At 61.2% G+C, this 19,074-nt stretch overlaps 1 protein-coding gene across 4 annotated transcripts in view; it reads right to left on the bottom strand.

Annotated features, from left to right (window-relative positions):
- IPO13 (importin 13) overlaps nucleotides 1-19,074 on the bottom strand; it is a 67,624-nt gene continuing 48,550 nt past the window's right edge. For 3 of the 4 annotated variants that reach the window (XM_077823749.1, XM_077823747.1, XM_077823750.1), the window contains exons 9-20: nucleotides 18,606-18,632; nucleotides 17,733-17,867; nucleotides 16,942-17,085; nucleotides 16,310-16,390; nucleotides 14,260-14,397; nucleotides 13,687-13,783; nucleotides 11,748-11,800; nucleotides 2,573-2,639; nucleotides 2,348-2,406; nucleotides 1,749-1,838; nucleotides 1,211-1,392; nucleotides 1-531 (exon numbers count right to left, since the gene is read on the bottom strand). In XM_077823749.1, the coding sequence (XP_077679875.1) occupies nucleotides 432-531; nucleotides 1,211-1,392; nucleotides 1,749-1,838; nucleotides 2,348-2,406; nucleotides 2,573-2,639; nucleotides 11,748-11,800; nucleotides 13,687-13,783; nucleotides 14,260-14,397; nucleotides 16,310-16,390; nucleotides 16,942-17,085; nucleotides 17,733-17,867; nucleotides 18,606-18,632 (1,173 nt within the window). In that variant the 3' untranslated portion in view covers nucleotides 1-431. The remainder of the gene's footprint in view (nucleotides 532-1,210; nucleotides 1,393-1,748; nucleotides 1,839-2,347; nucleotides 2,407-2,572; nucleotides 2,640-11,747; nucleotides 11,801-13,686; nucleotides 13,784-14,259; nucleotides 14,398-16,309; nucleotides 16,391-16,941; nucleotides 17,086-17,732; nucleotides 17,868-18,605; nucleotides 18,633-19,074) is intronic. The other variant, XM_077823746.1, reaches the window with a different exon arrangement.

The following is a 19,074-nucleotide window of genomic DNA, read 5'->3' on the forward strand; positions in this document are numbered from 1 at the left end:
CATAGAAATATCCTGACTATAATTAGGTGCAGGGCTCCCCCCAACCATATACACACGGCCAGAGGGCAAGGCCCCCTGGTGCGGGACGGTCACCACCATGAACACGCGAGGGGGCAGCCTCCTGCAGGGACTCCAGCGCATGGCTGCCCACGGGAAGGGCTGGCAGCCAAGCCACAGCAAGGGCAGTCACTGTGCCAGGTCCGTCTGTCCAGCCTCCCCACCATGTCCTGCAGCTGCTGCTGCCCGCTCCCAGCCCCTGCCGGGGGGAGCATGCTGGGGAACGGAGGGTCGTAGCTGAGCAGCGTCCAGAGCGGGTTACTTCTAGGTGGAGGGTTATTCTACGAGCCGATTGCAGTGGGGCGGGGAGGACGGGGGCTGCCGTGCGGGGAAGAGCTGGCCTGGGCGGTCCGTCTGCTCTCCTGGCGGGGCTCTCAGTAGTCGGCTGTGTATTCCGTGCCATGCAGTCCCCGGCACAGCAGGGTGAACTCCTTCACCATCTCCTTCACGCGCCTCTTGTTCACGCGCTCTCTGCTAACACGGAGACAGGGACACGCGTGAGCCAGACAGAAGGGACAGACTCTGCCAATGCTCGCCCCTGGCCCACAGCCAGCCTGCTGCCCAAGGGACCAGCAGCACCAGCACGGGAGAGCCGGCGGCGGCAGCATGCAAAGCTGGGGGCGCCCCTAGCGGGGCCGGCTGGTGTGTAGAGCTGGGCGGGCAGGGGCTCCCCTTGCGGGGCTGGATAGCACACAGAGCTGGTGGGGCTCCCCTTGTGGGGCCGGCTGGTGTGCAGAGCTGGGGGGGCAGGGGCTCCCCTTGCAGGGCAGGATAGCACACAGAGCTGGTGGGGCTTCCCTTGTGGGGCCAGCAGGTGTGCAGAGCTGGGGGGGGGCAGGGGCTCCACTTGCGGGGCTGGATAGCACACAGAGCCGGGGGGCTCCCCTTGTGGGGCCAGCAGGTGTGCAGAGCTGGGGGGGGCAGGGGTTCCCCTTGCGGGGCTAGATAGCACACAGAGCCGGGGGGGGCTCTCCTTGTGGGGCCAGTGGCTCCCTTTGCGGGGCTGGATAGCACATAGAGCCAGGGGGGCTCCCCAGGCAGGGCCAGCTGGCATGCAGAGCTTGGGGGGCGGGGGGGAAAGAGGTTTGCTCCTGTAAGGGGCGTCTCCCCTCTGGGATCAGCCTGGGCTGTGAGCTCCTCAGGTCAGCCCCACCTGAGGATCTGCTGGCTGAAGGTGTCCTTCTGCTCCGGGCTGACGCGGGCCGAGGGGAAGCCCTCCTGCTGCATGGCCTCCTTCATCCAGATGCTCAGGTAGCTGAAGCAGTGCTTGCTCAGGGTGAAGAGGATCTCTGCAAAGTGATCCATCAGGCTGCGGGAGGCCTGGCCCCCGACGCCCTGCGAAGCACAGACCCTGCTGAGCGCGTGCCAGAGGAGCGCTGGCCTGGCAGCACCAGCCAAGGGCCCGATTTTCGGAGCCCCCGCTCCTGGGGGGACCCCTGACGCAGCAGCACCAACAACGCACTGCCCAGGGTGCAAGCAGCTGCCAGGGGCAGTGCAGACCCGCCTGTGGGAAGACCCACCCGGCACAGGTCCACGCAGGGAGGACTCAACGCTTGGCCAAGGCCTGCTGAGGGGAAGCTACGTTGGCAGGTAATACGTGCCCCAGGGTCTGCTCCCCAACTCCTGCTGTGCCCCCCGGGGCCCTGGCCCAAACCCTGCCCCTCCCCCATCTCCAGGGCCTGCCCCCTTACCTCCAGCACAGCCTGCAGCAGCAGCTTGCCATGCTCATGTACCACCTGCCCCACAGGGGGGACTTCTCCACACCGAGGCAGCAGCTCCGTCTGCAACAGGACAGGGGGAGTTCAGCTCAGCCCCAGAGACCAGCCCTTCAGGCAGCGCCCAAGCAGTGGGCCCGGAGAGCTGCCATTCCCCCACCCCCAGGGCACAGGGCGGTCACCTGCCTAGGAGCCCCCAAGCCCATCACCTCTAGCCCCTCCTCCGTAGCAGGGTCAGTGAATTTGGAGCAGAACCCAGAGAAGCCCCAGGGCCCAAAGGAGCAGGACACCCGGTGCCTGCAGAGCCACGGGGGAGGGGCACAGAACATTGCACGGCAGGGCCCGGCTGGTTACGGCACCCAACCCCAGGGTGCAGGGGACCCAGCTAGGGTCAGGGCACCAAGTCCCAGAGCTGCAGCAGGAGAGGAGCCCTGGTCATCTAAGCCTTCCTCCTCCATACCCAGGGATGGGGCCTGTCGGCCTGGGAGCCCCAGGGGAACAGCTCCCCCGAAGCAGGCCCCTGCAGTGCAGCCACACGACCAGCACCAGCCAGAGAGAGAAGCCACAACACTCACAAAAAAGCCACAGGAGGCTTTGACGGTCAAGGCCTCAGGGAACTTCAGGGAGAGGACACCTGAGGGGCAGAAACCATCAGGGTTAGCAGCCAGAAGAGCCACCCCTCCTCCCCAGGACACCCCCCACGCCTACCCCGGCCCTCTGCAGTCTCCCCACAAGGGGGTGGCGGTTCCCCAGAGGGTTTGGGGCTGGCTGCCACGGTCCTAGCTGCCAGGGCTACTCACCACACTGGAACACCGCTTGGACGTCCAGGGTGCTGCACAGGAACAGGTCGGGCTTCCTTTTGAGAGCCTGCAAAGCAGACACACAGCCACAATAACCCGCTCTGCAGAGCCAGCGGACAGAGCGAACCCAGAGCTCACCACTGCCCCACCACTGGGCACTCACTTACCTGGTGCAGCCAGTCTGAAGAGCATCTTTCCCACAGCAGAAAGGGGAAAACCCATTTCCCCCAGAAAACACCCATCGAGCCCATCCTGGTGCTCCCCTAGGCCCTGGGACTCTGCGGCCGGCGGCCACGGCTGTTCCGTGCACACTGCTGGCACACGGACGCGGATGGAGCTTGTCTCTTCCCACCGCGGCAGAGGGACGCTGCCAGGGCCGAGCAGAGCCCGGCTCAGCAGGGGCGGTAGAAACACTCAGGTTTTGGCCACCCCTTTCCTTACGAAGAGAGGGGTTTCCCCTTGTGGGGCTAACGGGGTTTACCGGGTCAGAGTAACAGCCCTGCTTCCAGGCCACCAGGTCTGAACATGTCACCCCCTTACACCTTGGTTCTGGGGGGCAGAGATCAAGGGGGGGGACTGGAGAAGGGGAAGCAGCTCTAGGCTGCTTGGCATCTCCCGACTAGCAAGCGGCTCTGTAGCGTGAGGAGCTTCGGCCTTCTGCTGACTGGCGGGCTCAGACGTTTGCTGTTCAGCCACCCCCCTTGATGGGAGAGGTGCCCTACGCCCTGGCACGCCAGGCCACCTCCAGCCAGGTGGCTTGTGACACGCTCGCCGAGACACGGGCCTTCAGAGAAGAGGCAGGGGATTTCTGTCGCCAGTTAACGGGAAATGGAGGGATTCAAACCAAGCTGCTCTGGCGTGGGCCCAGCCCTCTCTAGGGCAGAGCCTCTGCCCAGCGGAAGAAAGCCAAGGACTTCCCTGATCCCAGAGCCCTCCCATGGCAGGAGGGACTGGCCGGGCAGAGGGGCAGCTTCGTATGCCGTTTCCACAGCCTGCAAGGGAGCCTGGAGGATACACTCTGCTGGCCTGGCTAGTGCCCAGCAAGGCCCACCAGCACCACGGACAGCGCAGCGGACCATCCTTCCCAGCCTGGCCACCGAGCAGCTGCAGCTCTCGATGCCTAGAGAAACACTGGCCAGCAGACAGGACCCACGCCCTGTGCACATAGCCGGAGGGTAGGGGCAAGCTACCAGTGACAAACACCAACCGGGAAACTGGCTTCTGCCCCGGCAGGCCTTTAACCAGCCTCTCGCTGAGCAGCGTGCCCAGCCACTGGGGCAGGTGCAGACCTAGACACCTGCCGCTGCCCAATTCCCATTGCCCTGGATCATGCCAGCCCCTCAGCATGCTGCAGGCTGGCAAGCAGCCCACCACCCGCGATCCCAACAGACTGCCCCCTGCCCTTCTCACAAGCTCCACCCTGGCCTCAGGATCTGCAACGCGTCACCAGGCCTGAGCCAGCTGAGTGACAGGCCAGCCATGAGCTGTGCGCCTCATAAACAGGGCTGGTTCTACAGCTGTGACGGGGGGTCTGATTATGCAGGTGTGTATAGACAAACAGGACGCAGCTCTCCATGCCCCATGGCAGCCAGCAGCCCCGTCTGCTCACAGGGCAGTGGGAAAGGCTGGGATGTCTACCGTAAAAAATAAATAAAATAGTTCCCTGACCCTTCCCCTAGAGCAGCTGTGGTGACTGCACAGGGCTCTCCCCACATCAGAGCAGCGGGCTGGCTGGCCCAACATCCCTACGTGACAGGCCAACGGCCCGTGTTTGCAGGAAGTTGCACCTCTCTGTAGGATGGCATGGAAGTTTTGTGCTCTGAAGCGTGAGCACTGAGACCCCCCATTTCTAGCATAGTGTCGCTGCAGCTGTTCTCATCAATTTGGGACATCAGCCTCTGCTGACGGGCAGCTCCCTGCCTGCATGACCTGCTGCTGTGACCAGCGTCTCACTCTGCGAAGACTGACCTCTTGGGCACTAAGGGAGTCGGCCAGTGACACAGGCCCGAGGAATGAGAGCCATCTACCCGGTCTGTGGACCCACAGCACAGGTGTGCTATAAATCAAGCCGCGCAGCCTGCTGCTGGAACTAGATTTCTCTGCACTGGTTTGCGGCAGCTGACTTCCCTGCCTCCACCTCAGCCATGTACCATAATGCCACGGGAGACAGCTCAGTGTAACATTTGGATGATCCACCATATTCCTTGTATGTAGGCGCAGTATCCATGCACATCCCGTGCCGTACACCCCCTTCATGTGGTCCCAGCCCCCACGTTCCAGCCTGCGCCCGACCACCTGCACAGCCATTGTACAGCTCCACAGCCTGAGCCCAAATCAGCTGACCCAGGAGGTGTGTGTAGATGTACCTTTCAGACCATGCTGGCGCCCAAAGCCCCAGAGAAGAGCCAGGCAAAGAGGGACACTCTTGAAGGGTGCAGGCCCGGAAGAGAGTGGAGCAGCACGCAGTAGAACAGTGGAGGAAGGCAGGCAGGCTGCAGCCAGAGGCCTGGGGAGCAGCTTCACAGCTGTGGCCATAGGAGACTCTGTCCCCCTCAGGGCAAGGCTGATGGGAGCGAGCCGAGTCCAGGAGAGGGCTCTGGGGGCACTTTGCACAGAGAACAGAGCCTTGGTCTCGCTGTCCCTTAGTGCAGTGGCCACAGGCCTGGCTTGTCAGATGAGGCAGAGCTGCTCCCTTTGGAGGATGGGGTAGGGCACAAAGAGGGAGCAGCCAGCTCTTGAGGGGACAAGCCGGTGGGAGCTGGGAAGCTCACCCGGGCAGGGGCCCCTCCAGGAAGGGCTCCTTGCTCAGAGGTAGCTGCTCTGTGGGTGGAGATGGAGAAGTGTTTCTAGGAGGCTCACAGGAGCCGTGGTGAGAACACAAGGGGCCAAACTGAAACTCCACTTCTCGACAGGCCCTTGCGAGTGGGCCTGAGACATGAGCAGCTGCCCGGATGGGCTCTGTAGCTGAGCTCCAAGGCAGCAGCAGTTCCTACAGAGCCCCGTAGCTGGGCCCCCTACTAAACCCAGCTTGGGGAAATCACCACACCCATAAGGACAAAGGCTTTGAGTCTCATGCCATGGAAAGAGCAGCCAGGCTGCCGATGGCTTGTGTGAAATGCCTTCTCTCTCTCAGGGATCAGCTGAGAGATGGGAGCAGGCAGTCAACCTCCAGCCCCGTTAGTTCAGTAGCTCCACCTCCCATTGCAGCATGGCTCCTGACAGAGGGGAGTCCCCGGAGACGAGGCCATGGCCCAGCAGGGCCAAGGGTTGGGGAAGGCAATGAGAGTTACCCCCAGTCAGTACCCTCTGACCTACCTGGGAAAGGTCTGCCCAAGCCCCAAGCAATGGAAGAGGAAGGTGTGTGTCCGCCAGCTGTGGTGGGCGCACCAGGAGCTGCTTGCTGAGCTGGGACGGAGGCCCCACATGGAGCAGCATTGCCGAGGGTTGCAGGATTCAGCTGAGCGAAGGGATATTCTGCTCCTCCAATCTGCCTAGATCCAGCTTCCCACGGACGTAGGGGGCCAGCCTGGTCCAATGGGTGCGCTCTACTTGGGCGGAGATGTGGAGAGCCTGGGTGCTGAGGAAGAAGCTCTTGGGGCTGCCCAGGCAGTAACAGGCACCTGCTGCCCAACTGCGACATCCTGTTTGAATCAAGTGTGGTGGAGAAAGTGCAAAGGGGCTGGGGCCCTCTGGACTCTCTCTGGGAGCTCACGCCCCAGTCCTGTCCCCTTTGGGCAGGCTGGCATCCGCTGGGATTCTGGGTGAGGCTTCCTGGAAGTCACTTGACTCCCCAGCAGCCCCCATCCCAGAGACTGACAGACTAGGACGGAGAGCACCACCAGGCCAGAGAGGAGGAAGGCCTGGAGGGGCCTCACCTGCAGCACAGTCCTGAGCCCCTGGCCTGCTGACACATGTGGACAGGAAAGGCAGGCCTGGAACATGCCCGGGGCCTTGGAGGCACTGCTGAATGGAAGGAGGGGCTCTGCTGCACCAGGAACCGGGCCCCCAGGCAGCTCAAAGCTTGGGAAGGAGCAAGAGTGCGCTTCTTCCTGCTGCTGACAGACAGCTCCGCTGAGACAGAGCCAGTGGGAATGAGGGCTGCCCAGACAATGAAAAACATGGCCTCTACTCCTTCTCCAGGCTAGGGGCTAAGGGGAGGGGAGTCTGATCTGTGTCCCACAGGGCCAGCGTAATGCAAAGGAGGCAGGGGGGCCCCATGCTGGTGTCGGAGCAACCGCTCCCACGTGCACCCGCTGAGTCTGAGCGGGAGGCAGAGCCCTCAGCCAGAAACCCAAACACTCTGGGTGGCTTCGGGCTCAAGGCATCCACATTGGTCTGGAGGCACAAGTGCTTCTGGACTTTATAAAGCACATGGCAGACATGGCCAGAGGCTTGCTCAGGTTGGGAGGAGACCCCAGTCCCAAGCAGAATAATAGAAAAGCAGGCCTGGGTTCAATTGATAAAGAATGGGGATGTAATCAATGCCAGCCTGCACGGCTTTATGGAAAGCAGGCTCCGCTACACAAATTGGATTCCATTCTTTGCTGAGACCACAAGTCCGGCTGATGAAGGTGAGTGCACAGATGGAACATTTTGACTTTTGTAGACGTTTGGCATGAAATTCGGATTCAAAACTAGCACTACACACCTTCAAGAAAGCACATGATAAATGGGTTAAGAACTAGTTAACTTCTCTTTCTCCTCCCCAACACGTGCCATAAAAATCCATGTTCTGGAAACATGCGGGAACCCAAGGTTTCATGAATCTGCTGCTCTCTCACTTCTGGTGTGTAGTGCTCCTATAGGCTGGCACCTAGAATGTTTGGGTTAGTATAAGAAAGTGAAAAAAATAAATAAATATAAACTAGATTTATACATACTAAATAAATGACTGCCAGAAGCTGGGAATGGGCGACAGGGGATGGATCACTGCCCAGCTCTGTTTCTTCCCTCTGGGGCACCGGAAGACGGGATATTGGGCTAACTGGACCACTGGCCTGACCCAGTCTGGCCATCCTCATGTTGTCACGTTCTTAAAGAAAAGAATTGGCTGGCTGACAGAACTCATCAAATGGGGTGTTTCTAGTGGAGTCCCCCAGGAACCAGCTCGAGGCCTGACACCATCGTCAGTGGCCTGGAAGTAAACACAGAATCACTGCTGAGAAGATCTCTGGGTGGCACGAAGCCTGGCAGCATGTTAAGTAATGAGGACAGGACAGTCATATGGAGCAAACCGGATGGCTTGACAAGCTGGGCCCAGGGAACCAAGCCGAATGCAAAATCATCCATCAGAGAACAAGGAATGCCTGCCGCCCCTGCAGCCTGGGGCGATACCCTGGAAAGCAGGATCCAGTGGTCATAGCAGACAAGCCACTCAATAGGAGCTCCCAGTGCCCTGCTGTGGCACAAAGGGATAAAGCCACAGAAGAGCAGGGAGTGGGAGTAGGGCGGGGATTACAGCTCTGTACACCGCAATGACAAGACGCACATTGGCACACTGCATCCTGCACCGGGGGCCACATTTTTAAAAGGATGTGGAAAAACTGAAGAGGGTGCAGGAAAGAGCCACAAAATTGTTTGGAGGGCTGGAGGAAATGCCTGACAGTGAGAGATTTAAAGAGCTCCGTCTGTTCAGTTTATCAAAACAAAGGCCGAGAGTTGACCTGACAACTATCTGCAGGTACCTTCCTGGGGAGAAAATCCCAAGTACTGAAGGGCTCTTGAACCAAGCAGAGAAAGGCTGGCCAAGGACCCAGGGCTGGAAGCTGAAGCCAGACAAATTCAGTCAGAGATCAGGCCCAGGTTTTGAATGGGGAAGGTGATTAACTGCTGGACCAAAGTGCCTGGGCAACGGTGGATTCTCTGTCAGAAATCAGCTGCACTTGGATGTGGTGAGTGAGGCCCGTCCAGGCCCATGTCGTCAGACCAGCTCCTGGAATCAGAGTCCTCAGGAGGAGGAGATTTTGCCTTCCTCTGCACAAGGCAATTCCTCAGAGTCTGTGTAGAGAAAGAGGTGGCCAGAGAAGTGGTGGCAGCTACGGCTAGGACAAGCCGGAAGGGCTTGGGAGCCTGCATTAAAACACGTAGCCTTCAGTTGTAACCTGTGGCGGAGAAACGCTGTGCCCCATGGAGAGGCTGCCGTCCCAGAGGGGGATGCATGGGGCTGCCAGAGAGGGGCGAGGAAGGGCAGGGGGATGATGATCATCCAACAGATGCTGAGGCAGAGGCTGGCTTTGGGAGGGGTGGGGTGCAGTCGCTGCATCTCCCACCTGACCCTAACAGCCACCCCTGATGCGGAGTCCTTCCCTCCACAGACAGAGATGCTGGGGCAGGCAGGAGAGAGATGTTCCCAGGAGAAATAGACACTGTGCCAGCTGCCAGCAGTGCTCTTGGGGACAGGAAGGCTGGGCGCATGGGCATCCACCAAGTTCTGGTGGGGCAGGGGCAATGCCCAGAGAAACCTGCTCTTTCCAGCCTTGGGAGGTCCGCGGGTGTGGCATTATCCGGGATGGGCGGAGGAGCCAGGCTGCGCCTTTGCTGCATCCCTGCACAAAGGAGGGGTCACGGCAGCTTGGGAGGGCTCAGAGGAGACTCAACATTTTCAAGACACCGCAATAGTCTCATGACTGTTATGGATTTCAGTGGGAAGCAACCAGCCCCTGGGAAGTCCCTCTCGCGTCAGGTGGGTAGAAGTAGGCTGGGGTCAGAAGGCTGAGTTTCAAAACACCACATTTATATATTAGTTTTCATTACACCAATGTCAGGCAAAGTGAATCTGTGAAATGCAAGATAATTCACCGCCCACTCCCTTGCCAGCTCCACCCACTAGAGGGGGCAGCTGGACAATCTACAGGGGAAAGCCAGGGCGGGCAGGAAGTTGGCAGGAAACTGGTAGCCGGGAATGCTAGGAAGAGCTCAGGAGGGCTGCCAGGACGCCCCCCGTACTAACTGCCCCGTTCCAGCACCAGCCAGTTCTGCACTTGAAAGAACTAGGCACATTTCAGAGGCACAAGGGCGCTGGCCGAGGCTCTAGCACAAGGCCCCCACCCCACTCCCCTCCACGCTGCACTCGAGATCCCAGGCCCCGGCTGCCCAGTGCTCTTGCTGGCTGCAGGGTACAGCAGCTAGGGCAGAGGCTGGGAGGTGCCGCACAGCTGGAAAACAAAAGCCAAGTGGTGACTGGGCTTGTATTGTTCTATGCTAGAGAGCGCAGGAGGAGGGAGCGGAGCTCAGTGAGGAGCAGCGCAGGACAGACGTACCTGTATCTACAGCCCACTGCAGTGTGTGCTCCAGCCACGCGGGTTTGTGGGGCCCAGACACATGCGCTGGTGCATCACTGTGCAGGCAGACAGAGCACCTGTAAGAACATCAGACTGGAGGAAGCAGCTGGTGCCAGCATTCCCCACAGAGGGCGGGTCCCGGGCACCACACACTGGAGCCTGGCAGCCCTGGCCTGGGGGCTAGGGGTTGTGACTCGCTGACCAGCCTGGCTCTCCTGGAGCAGCAGGTGCCGTCTCGATCCGCTCTCAATGGCGGACATGGCCACGGCAAGTGAGCCAGCTAGGCTGGACCCACACACGACTCAGCCTGTGTCGCAGCGGGCCATGGGGCCCGCTCATCGCAACTGCGTCCAGCCCAACCCTACCCCACCGACTGCCTAGGCCAGCCCATGGCCACCATGTCTGTAGGGCCCGGAGGCTGGGCTCCAGCCGACCCAGTCAGGAGGCTGCTCCACCCATCGGCCCAGAGAGGCCCGGCCCAGCTCCTGGCAGTGCACGCACACATCAAAGGCCTGGCCATTTTGTTACTGAGGAGAGCAGCGTGCCAGCTCCTTGGTGGGGCTTCTTCAAACCCACCATGAGGGCGAGGCCCAGGCCAATTCCAGGCCCTGGTGAGAGGTCCCCCTGTCCTGGGAAGTGGGAGCTGCACACAGCATTGCGCCCAGAGGCTGCCCTGCTCCTGCTGAGGGTGACAGAGGTTCCCTGTGGGTGGGGCGAGGTGCCAGCGTTCTGTCTCCCCGAGAGGTGTATATACACACCAGCATAACACAGACTCCTGCCTCCACGCAGCGCTGCGCTCCAGCCCCTCCAAACCACGGCGCTCTGACAGCTGGGCTGGCTCGGACAGCGCCCCTTGTGACGGCAGCCGGTGCTGCCTCTGGCGAAGCAGGCCTTTCACGCTGCCACGCGGCAGAGCCAGAGCTCTCAAAGCCCTGCGTGGCCCAGCCTCCGGCGGGCGGGAGCCTGCCCTCACCTCAAGACTCAGCAGCCAAGAGAAAGGCACCGAGCCCAGAGATCTGAAGAGGGTCGGCCAGCACATGTTGTGTCAGAGACCTGCAGACACCAACTCTGCCGTCCCTGGGACAGACCGCCCTGTCTCCGCCCCATCTGCTCCCGTGCCAAAGAGCCAGGCAGCATCCCCCATGCGGCTTCAGGACCTGCCCTCAGAAACTGCATTTCCAGCACCACCCTGTGCTCGGGTCTCAGCATCCCCGAGCCAGGGCCCCAGCGTGAGAGCAGGCTGCGGGTGGGCGGCACAGGACGAGTGCAGGGCTCTCCCCGAGCCGGACGCCAGGCGGCAGAAGAGGCTCCCTGGACCCACGGGGCAGACAGGCTGGCGCCCAGCTGCCACCACAGACATCTCGCTCCCGTCACCAGATGGCTCCAGACTGAACCCCAGATGCTGCTCCCCCTGCAGGCTTAGAGGGAGACTGCCTCGCTAAAGGGCACTTTGGGGCCACGCTGCAATGGCTGGGGTCGCTACTCCCAACCAGAGAGCCATCTAGCTAGGCTGGACTCGGCTCCAGAGGACCTCCCACGTGGCAGAGAGGCAGCTGGAGGAGTGGAACACGCTCTAGTTTTCTTGAGAACAAGTCTGAGCTCGGAGCAGCACGAGGTATCCCGTCCCGGCTCCGGCCGCCCCCCCCACAGCATTTCGCCGGGAGGCGGCAGCTCCAAGGCTCCTGCAGAGCAGGGCACTGCCCGGGGGATGGCGCAAACCCAGAACTAAAGGAGAATGTTTTGTTTTCAACTTCCACGGAAACAGATGGAGAAACTCGATATTCAACTAAAAGGAAAAAAACGTTGTCAACAGAAAGCTAAAAATAGGTTTAAATTGAATTAAATAAGAGAAAGAGAGAGAACAGAAAGTGAATGAATAAGAAACTAAAACACACCTGTGCCAGGAGTTGCATAAATGAATCAACAATATCAGGATGATCCCTGGGCCCTAAAAATATAATAAAGATGTAACTTAAGAGAAAATCATACAAACAGCAACTCAACATCATATAGTTATGTGATACGGAAAGAATTTACAAGTGAAAACAGGAGTGTGGGGGGACAGGGGAGGGGTGCGAGGGGGGAGGAGGGGGGACATGAGCAGCTTGAAGCAAGTTAAAGAAACAAAACATACAAAAATCATGAAACTGGAGAACCCAAGAACAAAAAGAAACCGCAAAAGAAAGGGTCCGAAGCCCCCAGGGACTGCGGCCAAGCGCCCAGGAGGAGCTCTTCGTGTCTTGGAGAGGAGGAGGAGTGGAGGAGGAGCGGGGGGACTAGCTGGGCACCATCTCCACGAGGAGAATTAGAGCGTTTGCATTGGGGGACTGAACGGACGTCTGCAAAACCATTCAGTCCTGAAAAATAACTGCAAATAAATGACAAACCTCAGCAAGTGCTCAACAGGCCAGGAGGGGGCTCAGGCTCCCGAGTCACCGGAGTCTCCGGCACAGCCACCCTCCCCGGCCCTGCTCCCCAGACGCTCGGCCGGCTTTGCGATCCGCTCTGCGTGCAGGAAGCCGAGAGCCAGCTCCCCGCCTCCCTTCTGTGCTTGCGCTCTCAGCTTCGAGAACTCCACGGCACGGCCACCTGGCCTCTGATTCTACACAAGCCTCTCTCAGCTAACACAGGTCAGGCATTCAGTCCAGTTCCCTGTGCAGGCCCGGCCAGCACGCGCACACAGAATCCACTTGCTCGGCTCAGGGCTGTTTGCCACAGAACAGGGTCCCCAGCTCCTGAAGGGGGTGAAGCCCCCGTGGCCAGGGGGTGCTGAGCTGCACTCGGGCAGGAGGTCTCCCCTGGTGCTGGTTCGGCAGCTTTGGACCGTGCTCATTTCCCAGCCCTTTGAAACGAGTGAGGCTCTCTACCCACCGCTCCTCAGAGCCAGGACCATCGCTGCCCTGGGCCAAGAGCTTCTACTGGACATAGACACGCCCCCCCCAAAAGCTGCTCCCACTGACATACGCAGAGTTCTGCACAGACTTCCAGGGGAGCAGGCCCAGCCGTTTTGACAGAGACCCAGAACTACATCATCAGCACAGGCCCCTCACCCCAGCAAGCCCCCTTGGGCTCGGGACACACCACGCCGGGGAGGGCCCTTGCCTCGCCCCAGTGCAGGGCTGGCTGCATGTCCCCAAACCTGTTTGGGGGCAGTGCACAGCACAGCTGACATGGTCCGAGAGGCCAGGGGGCCCATGCACCCGGTTCCACCAGTGAGAGAGAGCTGCTCCAGAGCTCCTAGCTCCACCACACCCCAGGGGAACAGAACTCCTGAGAGCTCAGCTCCGGGCTGGGTCGGGGGCGACCCTGCCCCTAAGGAATCCAGGCTCTGGGGTTGGCCCATGGAAGGGGAGCAGGAGCTTTGAAGAGGGATGTCCCTGTCTCCTCCTGCACCTGCTGGATGCCGGGCTGACTAGAACGCCACTGGCCTGTGAGAACCACCCCAATACCAGCTTTACATTAACCCTTTGATGCCAGCCAGCACTACACGTCCCATGAGAGCAGCCCAGGCACGGCTAGAACTGCCAGCAGGGCCGTTCCCCACTGCAGGGCACCACCAACCCTGGACTGAGGCTCTGCTTTCCTGCAACGTACACCAGCCCCCAGGGATGTGCTCTCAGCAGCTTGCGTGGGGCTGGGCTGTGAGCCGAACTCACAGTTCTGTACTGTCACTTCCACTGGGCCGGAGGGGAAGGGACCCGCCTCCCAGGAGCAGAGGGGGCCCCGTGAGCTCGGCTAGGAGTGAAAATGGCCATTCCTGGGAAGACACCCGAGAGCCCATGCATGTAACAGGCTGACCAGGCCCCCAGCAGGAGGGAGAGTTCGTACACGTACCTTGCTGGAAGAGGGTGAGTGTGACGGAGGTGACGAGCAGGAAGAGGGCTTTGATGGGAGGGAAGTGGGCAGGCTCGTGAGCAAAGATGTGAACCAGCTGGAAGAGAGAGAGGAGTGGAAGCTATGGGTGGCCTGTGAGCCACCCAGGGCTGCAGGGAGTCTAGACGGAGCTGCAAGCCCAGCTGCAGGCCTTGCTTTGGCCCCAGCACGCGCGCTGCAGGGGCACACCAGCAGCAGCCGCTCTAGCCCAGCACGCAAAGCAATGCCCTGCCTGCTTCCAGGCTGGACGGGCAGAGACACCCCTGCCCTTCCCCGCTTACAGGGAGCTGGAGGCCAAGGGAGCAGCTGTGGGGTCACCTCTACAACACAGCTCTCCTAGGTCAGGGGATCAGCCCCAGCAGCAGGGCTGGATCATAAGGCCTGCGTGGGATGCCCTCGTGCAGCAGGAGCAAGAGAGGCAACTGGCGAGAAGCGAACAGGCCAAGCCAGCAAAAACAGCAAGTGGGGTTCTGGCCCCAGATCTGAAATCCCAGTGCCTGGCACACGCTGTGGCCAGGCAGCACTGACACGTACCTGCCGAGTGAGGTCCAGCGCAGACGCCTGGGGGATGGTGCTGTACATCTGACCCAGCATCTCACACAGCTGGGGAACCATGGGGGCAAAGTCATCAAGCAGGGTCTTCACGGACTTCTCAAAGATGGCGCAGACGGACTGCAGAGACAGGAGGGGCCTTGTGACTCACACTTCAAAGCACACACCCAGCACCACGCAGGGCAGAACAGGTCCAGGGGGAGGGAAGGAGCCAGCATTACGGGCTCAGAGACTAGCCAGACCGAGAAGCATGCTGCATTGTGCAGATTAACTTAATTGGCAATGCACCTCCCTCCCTCCACCCAGTATCCCAGTCCTGGGCTCCCCACTGCTCATCTGGTGCCCCTCACTCCCGACCCACAGCCCTTGCTATCCCAGCCTTGGGCTCCCCACACACAGCTCTGCCAGTGCCCCTCACTCCCGACCCACAGCCTCTGCTATTCCAGCCCTGGGCTCCCCACAGCTCATCCGGTGCCCCTCACTCCCGACCCACAGCTCCTGCTATCCCAGCCCATCCGGTGCCCCTCACTCCCGACCCACAGCCCTTGCTATTCCAGCCCTGGGCTCCCCACAGCTCATCCGGTGCCCCTCACTCCCGACCCACAGCTCCTGCTATCCCAGCCCATCCGGTGCCCCTCACTCCCGACCCACAGCCCTTGCTATTCCAGCCCTGGGCTCCCCACAGCTCATCCGGTGCCCCTCACTCCCGACCCACAGCCCTTGCTATTCCAGCCCTGGGCTCCCCACAGCTCATCCGGTGCCCTTCACTCCCGACCCACAGCCCCTGCTATCCCAGCCCATCCGGTGCCCCTCACTCCCGACCCACAGCCCTTGCTATTCCAGCCCTGGGCTCCCCACAGCTCATCCGGTGCCCCTCACTCCCGACCCACAGCCCTTGCTATTCCAGCCCTGGGCTCCCCACAGCTCATCCGGTGCCCTTCACTCCCGACCCACAGCCCCTGCTATCCCAGCCCATCCGGTGCCCCTCACTCCCGACCCACAGCCCTTGCTATCCCAGCCTTGGGCTCCCCACACACAGCTCTGCCAGTGCCCCTCACTCCCGACCCGCAGCCCCTGCTATTCCAGCCCTGGGCTCCCCACAGCTCATCCGGTGCCCCTCACTCCCGACCCACAGCTCCTGCTATCCCAGCCCATCCGGTGCCCCTCACTCCCGACCCACAGCCCTTGCTATTCCAGCCCTGGGCTCCCCACAGCTCATCCGGTGCCCCTCACTCCCGACCCACAGCCCTTGCTATTCCAGCCCTGGGCTCCCCACAGCTCATCCGGTGCCCTTCACTCCCGACCCACAGCCCCTGCTATCCCAGCCCATCCAGTGCCCCTCTCTCCCGACCCACAGCCCTTGCTATTCCAGCCCTGGGCTCCCCACAGCTCATCCGGTGCCCCTCACTCCCGACCCACAGCCCTTGCTATTCCAGCCCTGGGCTCCCCACAGCTCATCCGGTGCCCTTCACTCCCGACCCACAGCCCCTGCTATCCCAGCCCATCCGGTGCCCCTCACTCCCGACCCACAGCCCTTGCTATCCCAGCCTTGGGCTCCCCACACACAGCTCTGCCAGTGCCCCTCACTCCCGACCCGCAGCCCCTGCTATTCCAGCCCTGGGCTCCCCACAGCTCATCCGGTGGCCCTCACTCCCGACCCAAAGCTCCTGCTATCCCAGCCCATCCGGTGCCCCTCACTCCCGACCCGCAACCCCTGCTATCCCAGCCCTGGGCTCCCACACACAGCTCTGCTGATGCCCCTCACTCCCAACCTGCAGCCCCTGCTATCCCAGCCTTGGCCCCCCCTCCTCCAGCTCTGCCAGCAACTCCCGATCCGCAGCCCCCTGCTATCCCCGCCCAGGGTTCCCCCAGCTCTGCCGGTGCCCCTCAATCTGCAGAACAGAAAGGCTCTGCCCACAGCAGGTGGCCGGTGGTGTCACCCAGCGCCCTGCCCATCCCTGCCGATCGGACTGCCCTCTCTGGGCGAGGCTGCACTGCGGCACATCAGTCTGACCCGGCAGGTGCCAGTTACCTCCACCACCTGGGCATCGTTCAGCCACTTGCTCAGAACCTTCTGGATGAGCTGGAAGACTTGCTGCAGAACCACCACCACCTGCAGGGAGGAGAGGGAACAGCCCAGTCACTCGGCTATACCGCACCCAGCTGCCCTACCGGAGTCCCCTGTCACGGACAGGGCTCTGCTCACTTCTGGGATTTGTGTGGATGGTGGGTGTTAAACAAGGCCCAGACTCAAACCCTTGCGCATTCAGAGACTGCAACACCCTTCCCTCCTCCACACCAGACAGACGTCTCCCCCACCAGATGGGCAACCCACAATGCAGCCACCAGCCAGAGCAGCCACCAAGGATCCTACTAAAGCCCACTGCGCTCAGCAAGGCAGGAGAGGCGAGGAAAGCAGCGCAGCTGGATTCCCAGCACCATCATCAACAAGACATGACCTGCATTAACTACTTCTCCATTGCCCGGCTGTACCAGCCTCACGCAGCCAGCCTGCAGGGGTGGCTCTGGATGGGCTGCAGGCCAGCTGCTCCATGGGCTGGTGAAGGTGACAGTGAGACAGTTCCAGCAGGGCTGCCCTTTGCTCAGAGCCTGTCACTAAGGGAGGGTGGGGAAGTGTTGGAGCCTAACATCTGCTGCACCTACCGGGTTGGGTCCCTGCGGCATGGGCAGCTTCTTGACCTCTGTGCTCTCGTGGTCGTCGTCATGGTGGCTGATGTCCAGCGTGGTGAAGAGATTGGAGAGCAGGCCCAGGATGTGGATGATGGCCAGTTTGTTGGAGGGGTTGGGCTGGCAGGGGAAGCAAAGCCATCAGCCCCAGGCTGCCCACACATGGGACGGAGCCTCTCCCAGCCCAGAACCGCACTGGGATTCCCGCAGACAGCCCCACCCAAGTCACTCCCCACACCTGGTCAAGGGCCAATGCACCCCCCACCTTCACCCCACCACACCCTCCTACCAGCACAACTCCCAGCTGAGGAGCCCCAGTGACTTCAGGGAGCCCCGTGTACTTCCCCTGGATGGAGCAAAGTCCCAGCTGTTGGCAGCAGCAGGATGGGGGGAGAGAGCCGTCACGGACACTTGCTGTGAGCCAGGTGGCAGAGCTAACATGCAGCCTGTCTGGCACCAGTCTGCCCCATGACACGACCCCGAGGGGCCAGGGAACTGCTGCCCATGAGAGCCCAGGGAGTCTCTGGTGCACAGGATGGAGGCTTGCAGATCCATGGGGGCAGCAAAGGCAACCTGCACCCCATGGCGAGGGCTCCGCATCTCTGGGTCTGACGGGGGGCTATGCTGGGAGGAAAAGCACCTTTAGTTCAGCAGCTCCTCCCTCCAAAGGGAGCCTCGGCCAGCCAAGCTGGGAGTGGGGCCGGGCAGGGCTAAGGGCAGCAGCAGAACTGGCCAGAGAGGAGGAACCCCAGGGGCTGGGGACTCACTGTTTCGTCAGCCAGCTTCTCCAGCTGCTGGATGTAGGGAGTGATGAGAGAATGCAGGTTCTTCAGGATCTCCTCCACTTGCAGCGCCGAGAGCAGGAAGCCCAGAGCCTGCATCAGCCACATGCACTGACTGGTCTGGGGAGAAGATTTGGGGGACAGGTCATGGCCCAGCCTGTCACCTTCAAGCCCCTGCCCTGAGCACACACTGTGGCCAGCACTTTGCTAAGAGCTCTGGGCCAGGGGAGAGGCCAGGGCACTCTGGTGTGCTGCAGCACCCTGCCGGGACTGAGAGGCCCAGCACTGACAAGATATGCTAGGGGTGCCTGCCCCGAGCTGGGTAGAGGGACAGCCATGTCCCAAACAACAACAATCGCGCTCTGGCTGCCACCTGCCTCTGCTAACTCATCTCTGGGCTGACATCTGCCCTCTGCCTGCCTGCTTAAAAGGATCCCCTCCCGCTGAATGGGCTAGGTGGAGAGGTTCCTGTCTGGACAGAGGTAGAGACCTGCCATCCCCTCTTGCCAGGGGTGACTGGTGGGCAGCCCCCAGAGCGGCAGGGAGCCATCACAGACGCTAAGGTCAGGGGAACTGTGAGGCCCATTCCAGGCTGGCTCCTGTGTCGCACCGAGACCCTTTCTGCAATGCCGTTTGCTTCCAGGTCAAGCTAGGGAGGCAGCCTGGAGACAAGAGCTGTGCCACCGAGGCAACCGTAAGGTCGCCCTGTGGACCATGCCTTCCCACGACTGCCTTGGGCTTTCCCCATCCAGGTCTCTGTCCTTCTCTGCCTTGCCAGGATGCTGAGCTGTGCCATGGGAGCAGGGCCCCTGGGTGAGCCTGGTGGCACTACCGAAGAGGGGAAGGAGCATGCCTTACCTTGTGGATCTGCTTCATTAACACGTCCTGAAAGGGGGCGGGGGGGGAGAGAGAGAGAGAGAGACTGAATCTTGGGAGGGCAAGCTACAACTGTTGAGCAAATTCAACTCTGTGCCGCCTGGCAGACAGGAACGGCGCGTGGCTCTCCATGCACCCGAGCGCTGCTGGGGCCCCCTCACAACCAGCAGGAGGAGGAGGAATTAAATCCATCCCTCTTTCCCCAGCAGAGCCTCCTGAGCCAGGACAGGGGCTCTCGAGCCGATTCCGTTCCCCTGTGCAGTGACGGGTTCTGGGGAGCCCCAGGGTTGGGTCAGAGCACAGCAGGATTGCAGGGCCAAGACCCGCGCTTCCCTTGGTGCCACCTGAACACCGGCTTGTCGACCAGACCAGACCAGCTGCAGGCCCCGCAGGAGTGCACAGAACCTGCTCTGCATCTGACCAAAGTCTCCCACCAGACCCAAAACAATTT

Source organism: Eretmochelys imbricata, chromosome 8 (assembly GCF_965152235.1).
Source record: "Eretmochelys imbricata isolate rEreImb1 chromosome 8, rEreImb1.hap1, whole genome shotgun sequence".
Lineage (NCBI taxonomy): Eukaryota > Metazoa > Chordata > Testudines > Cheloniidae > Eretmochelys > Eretmochelys imbricata.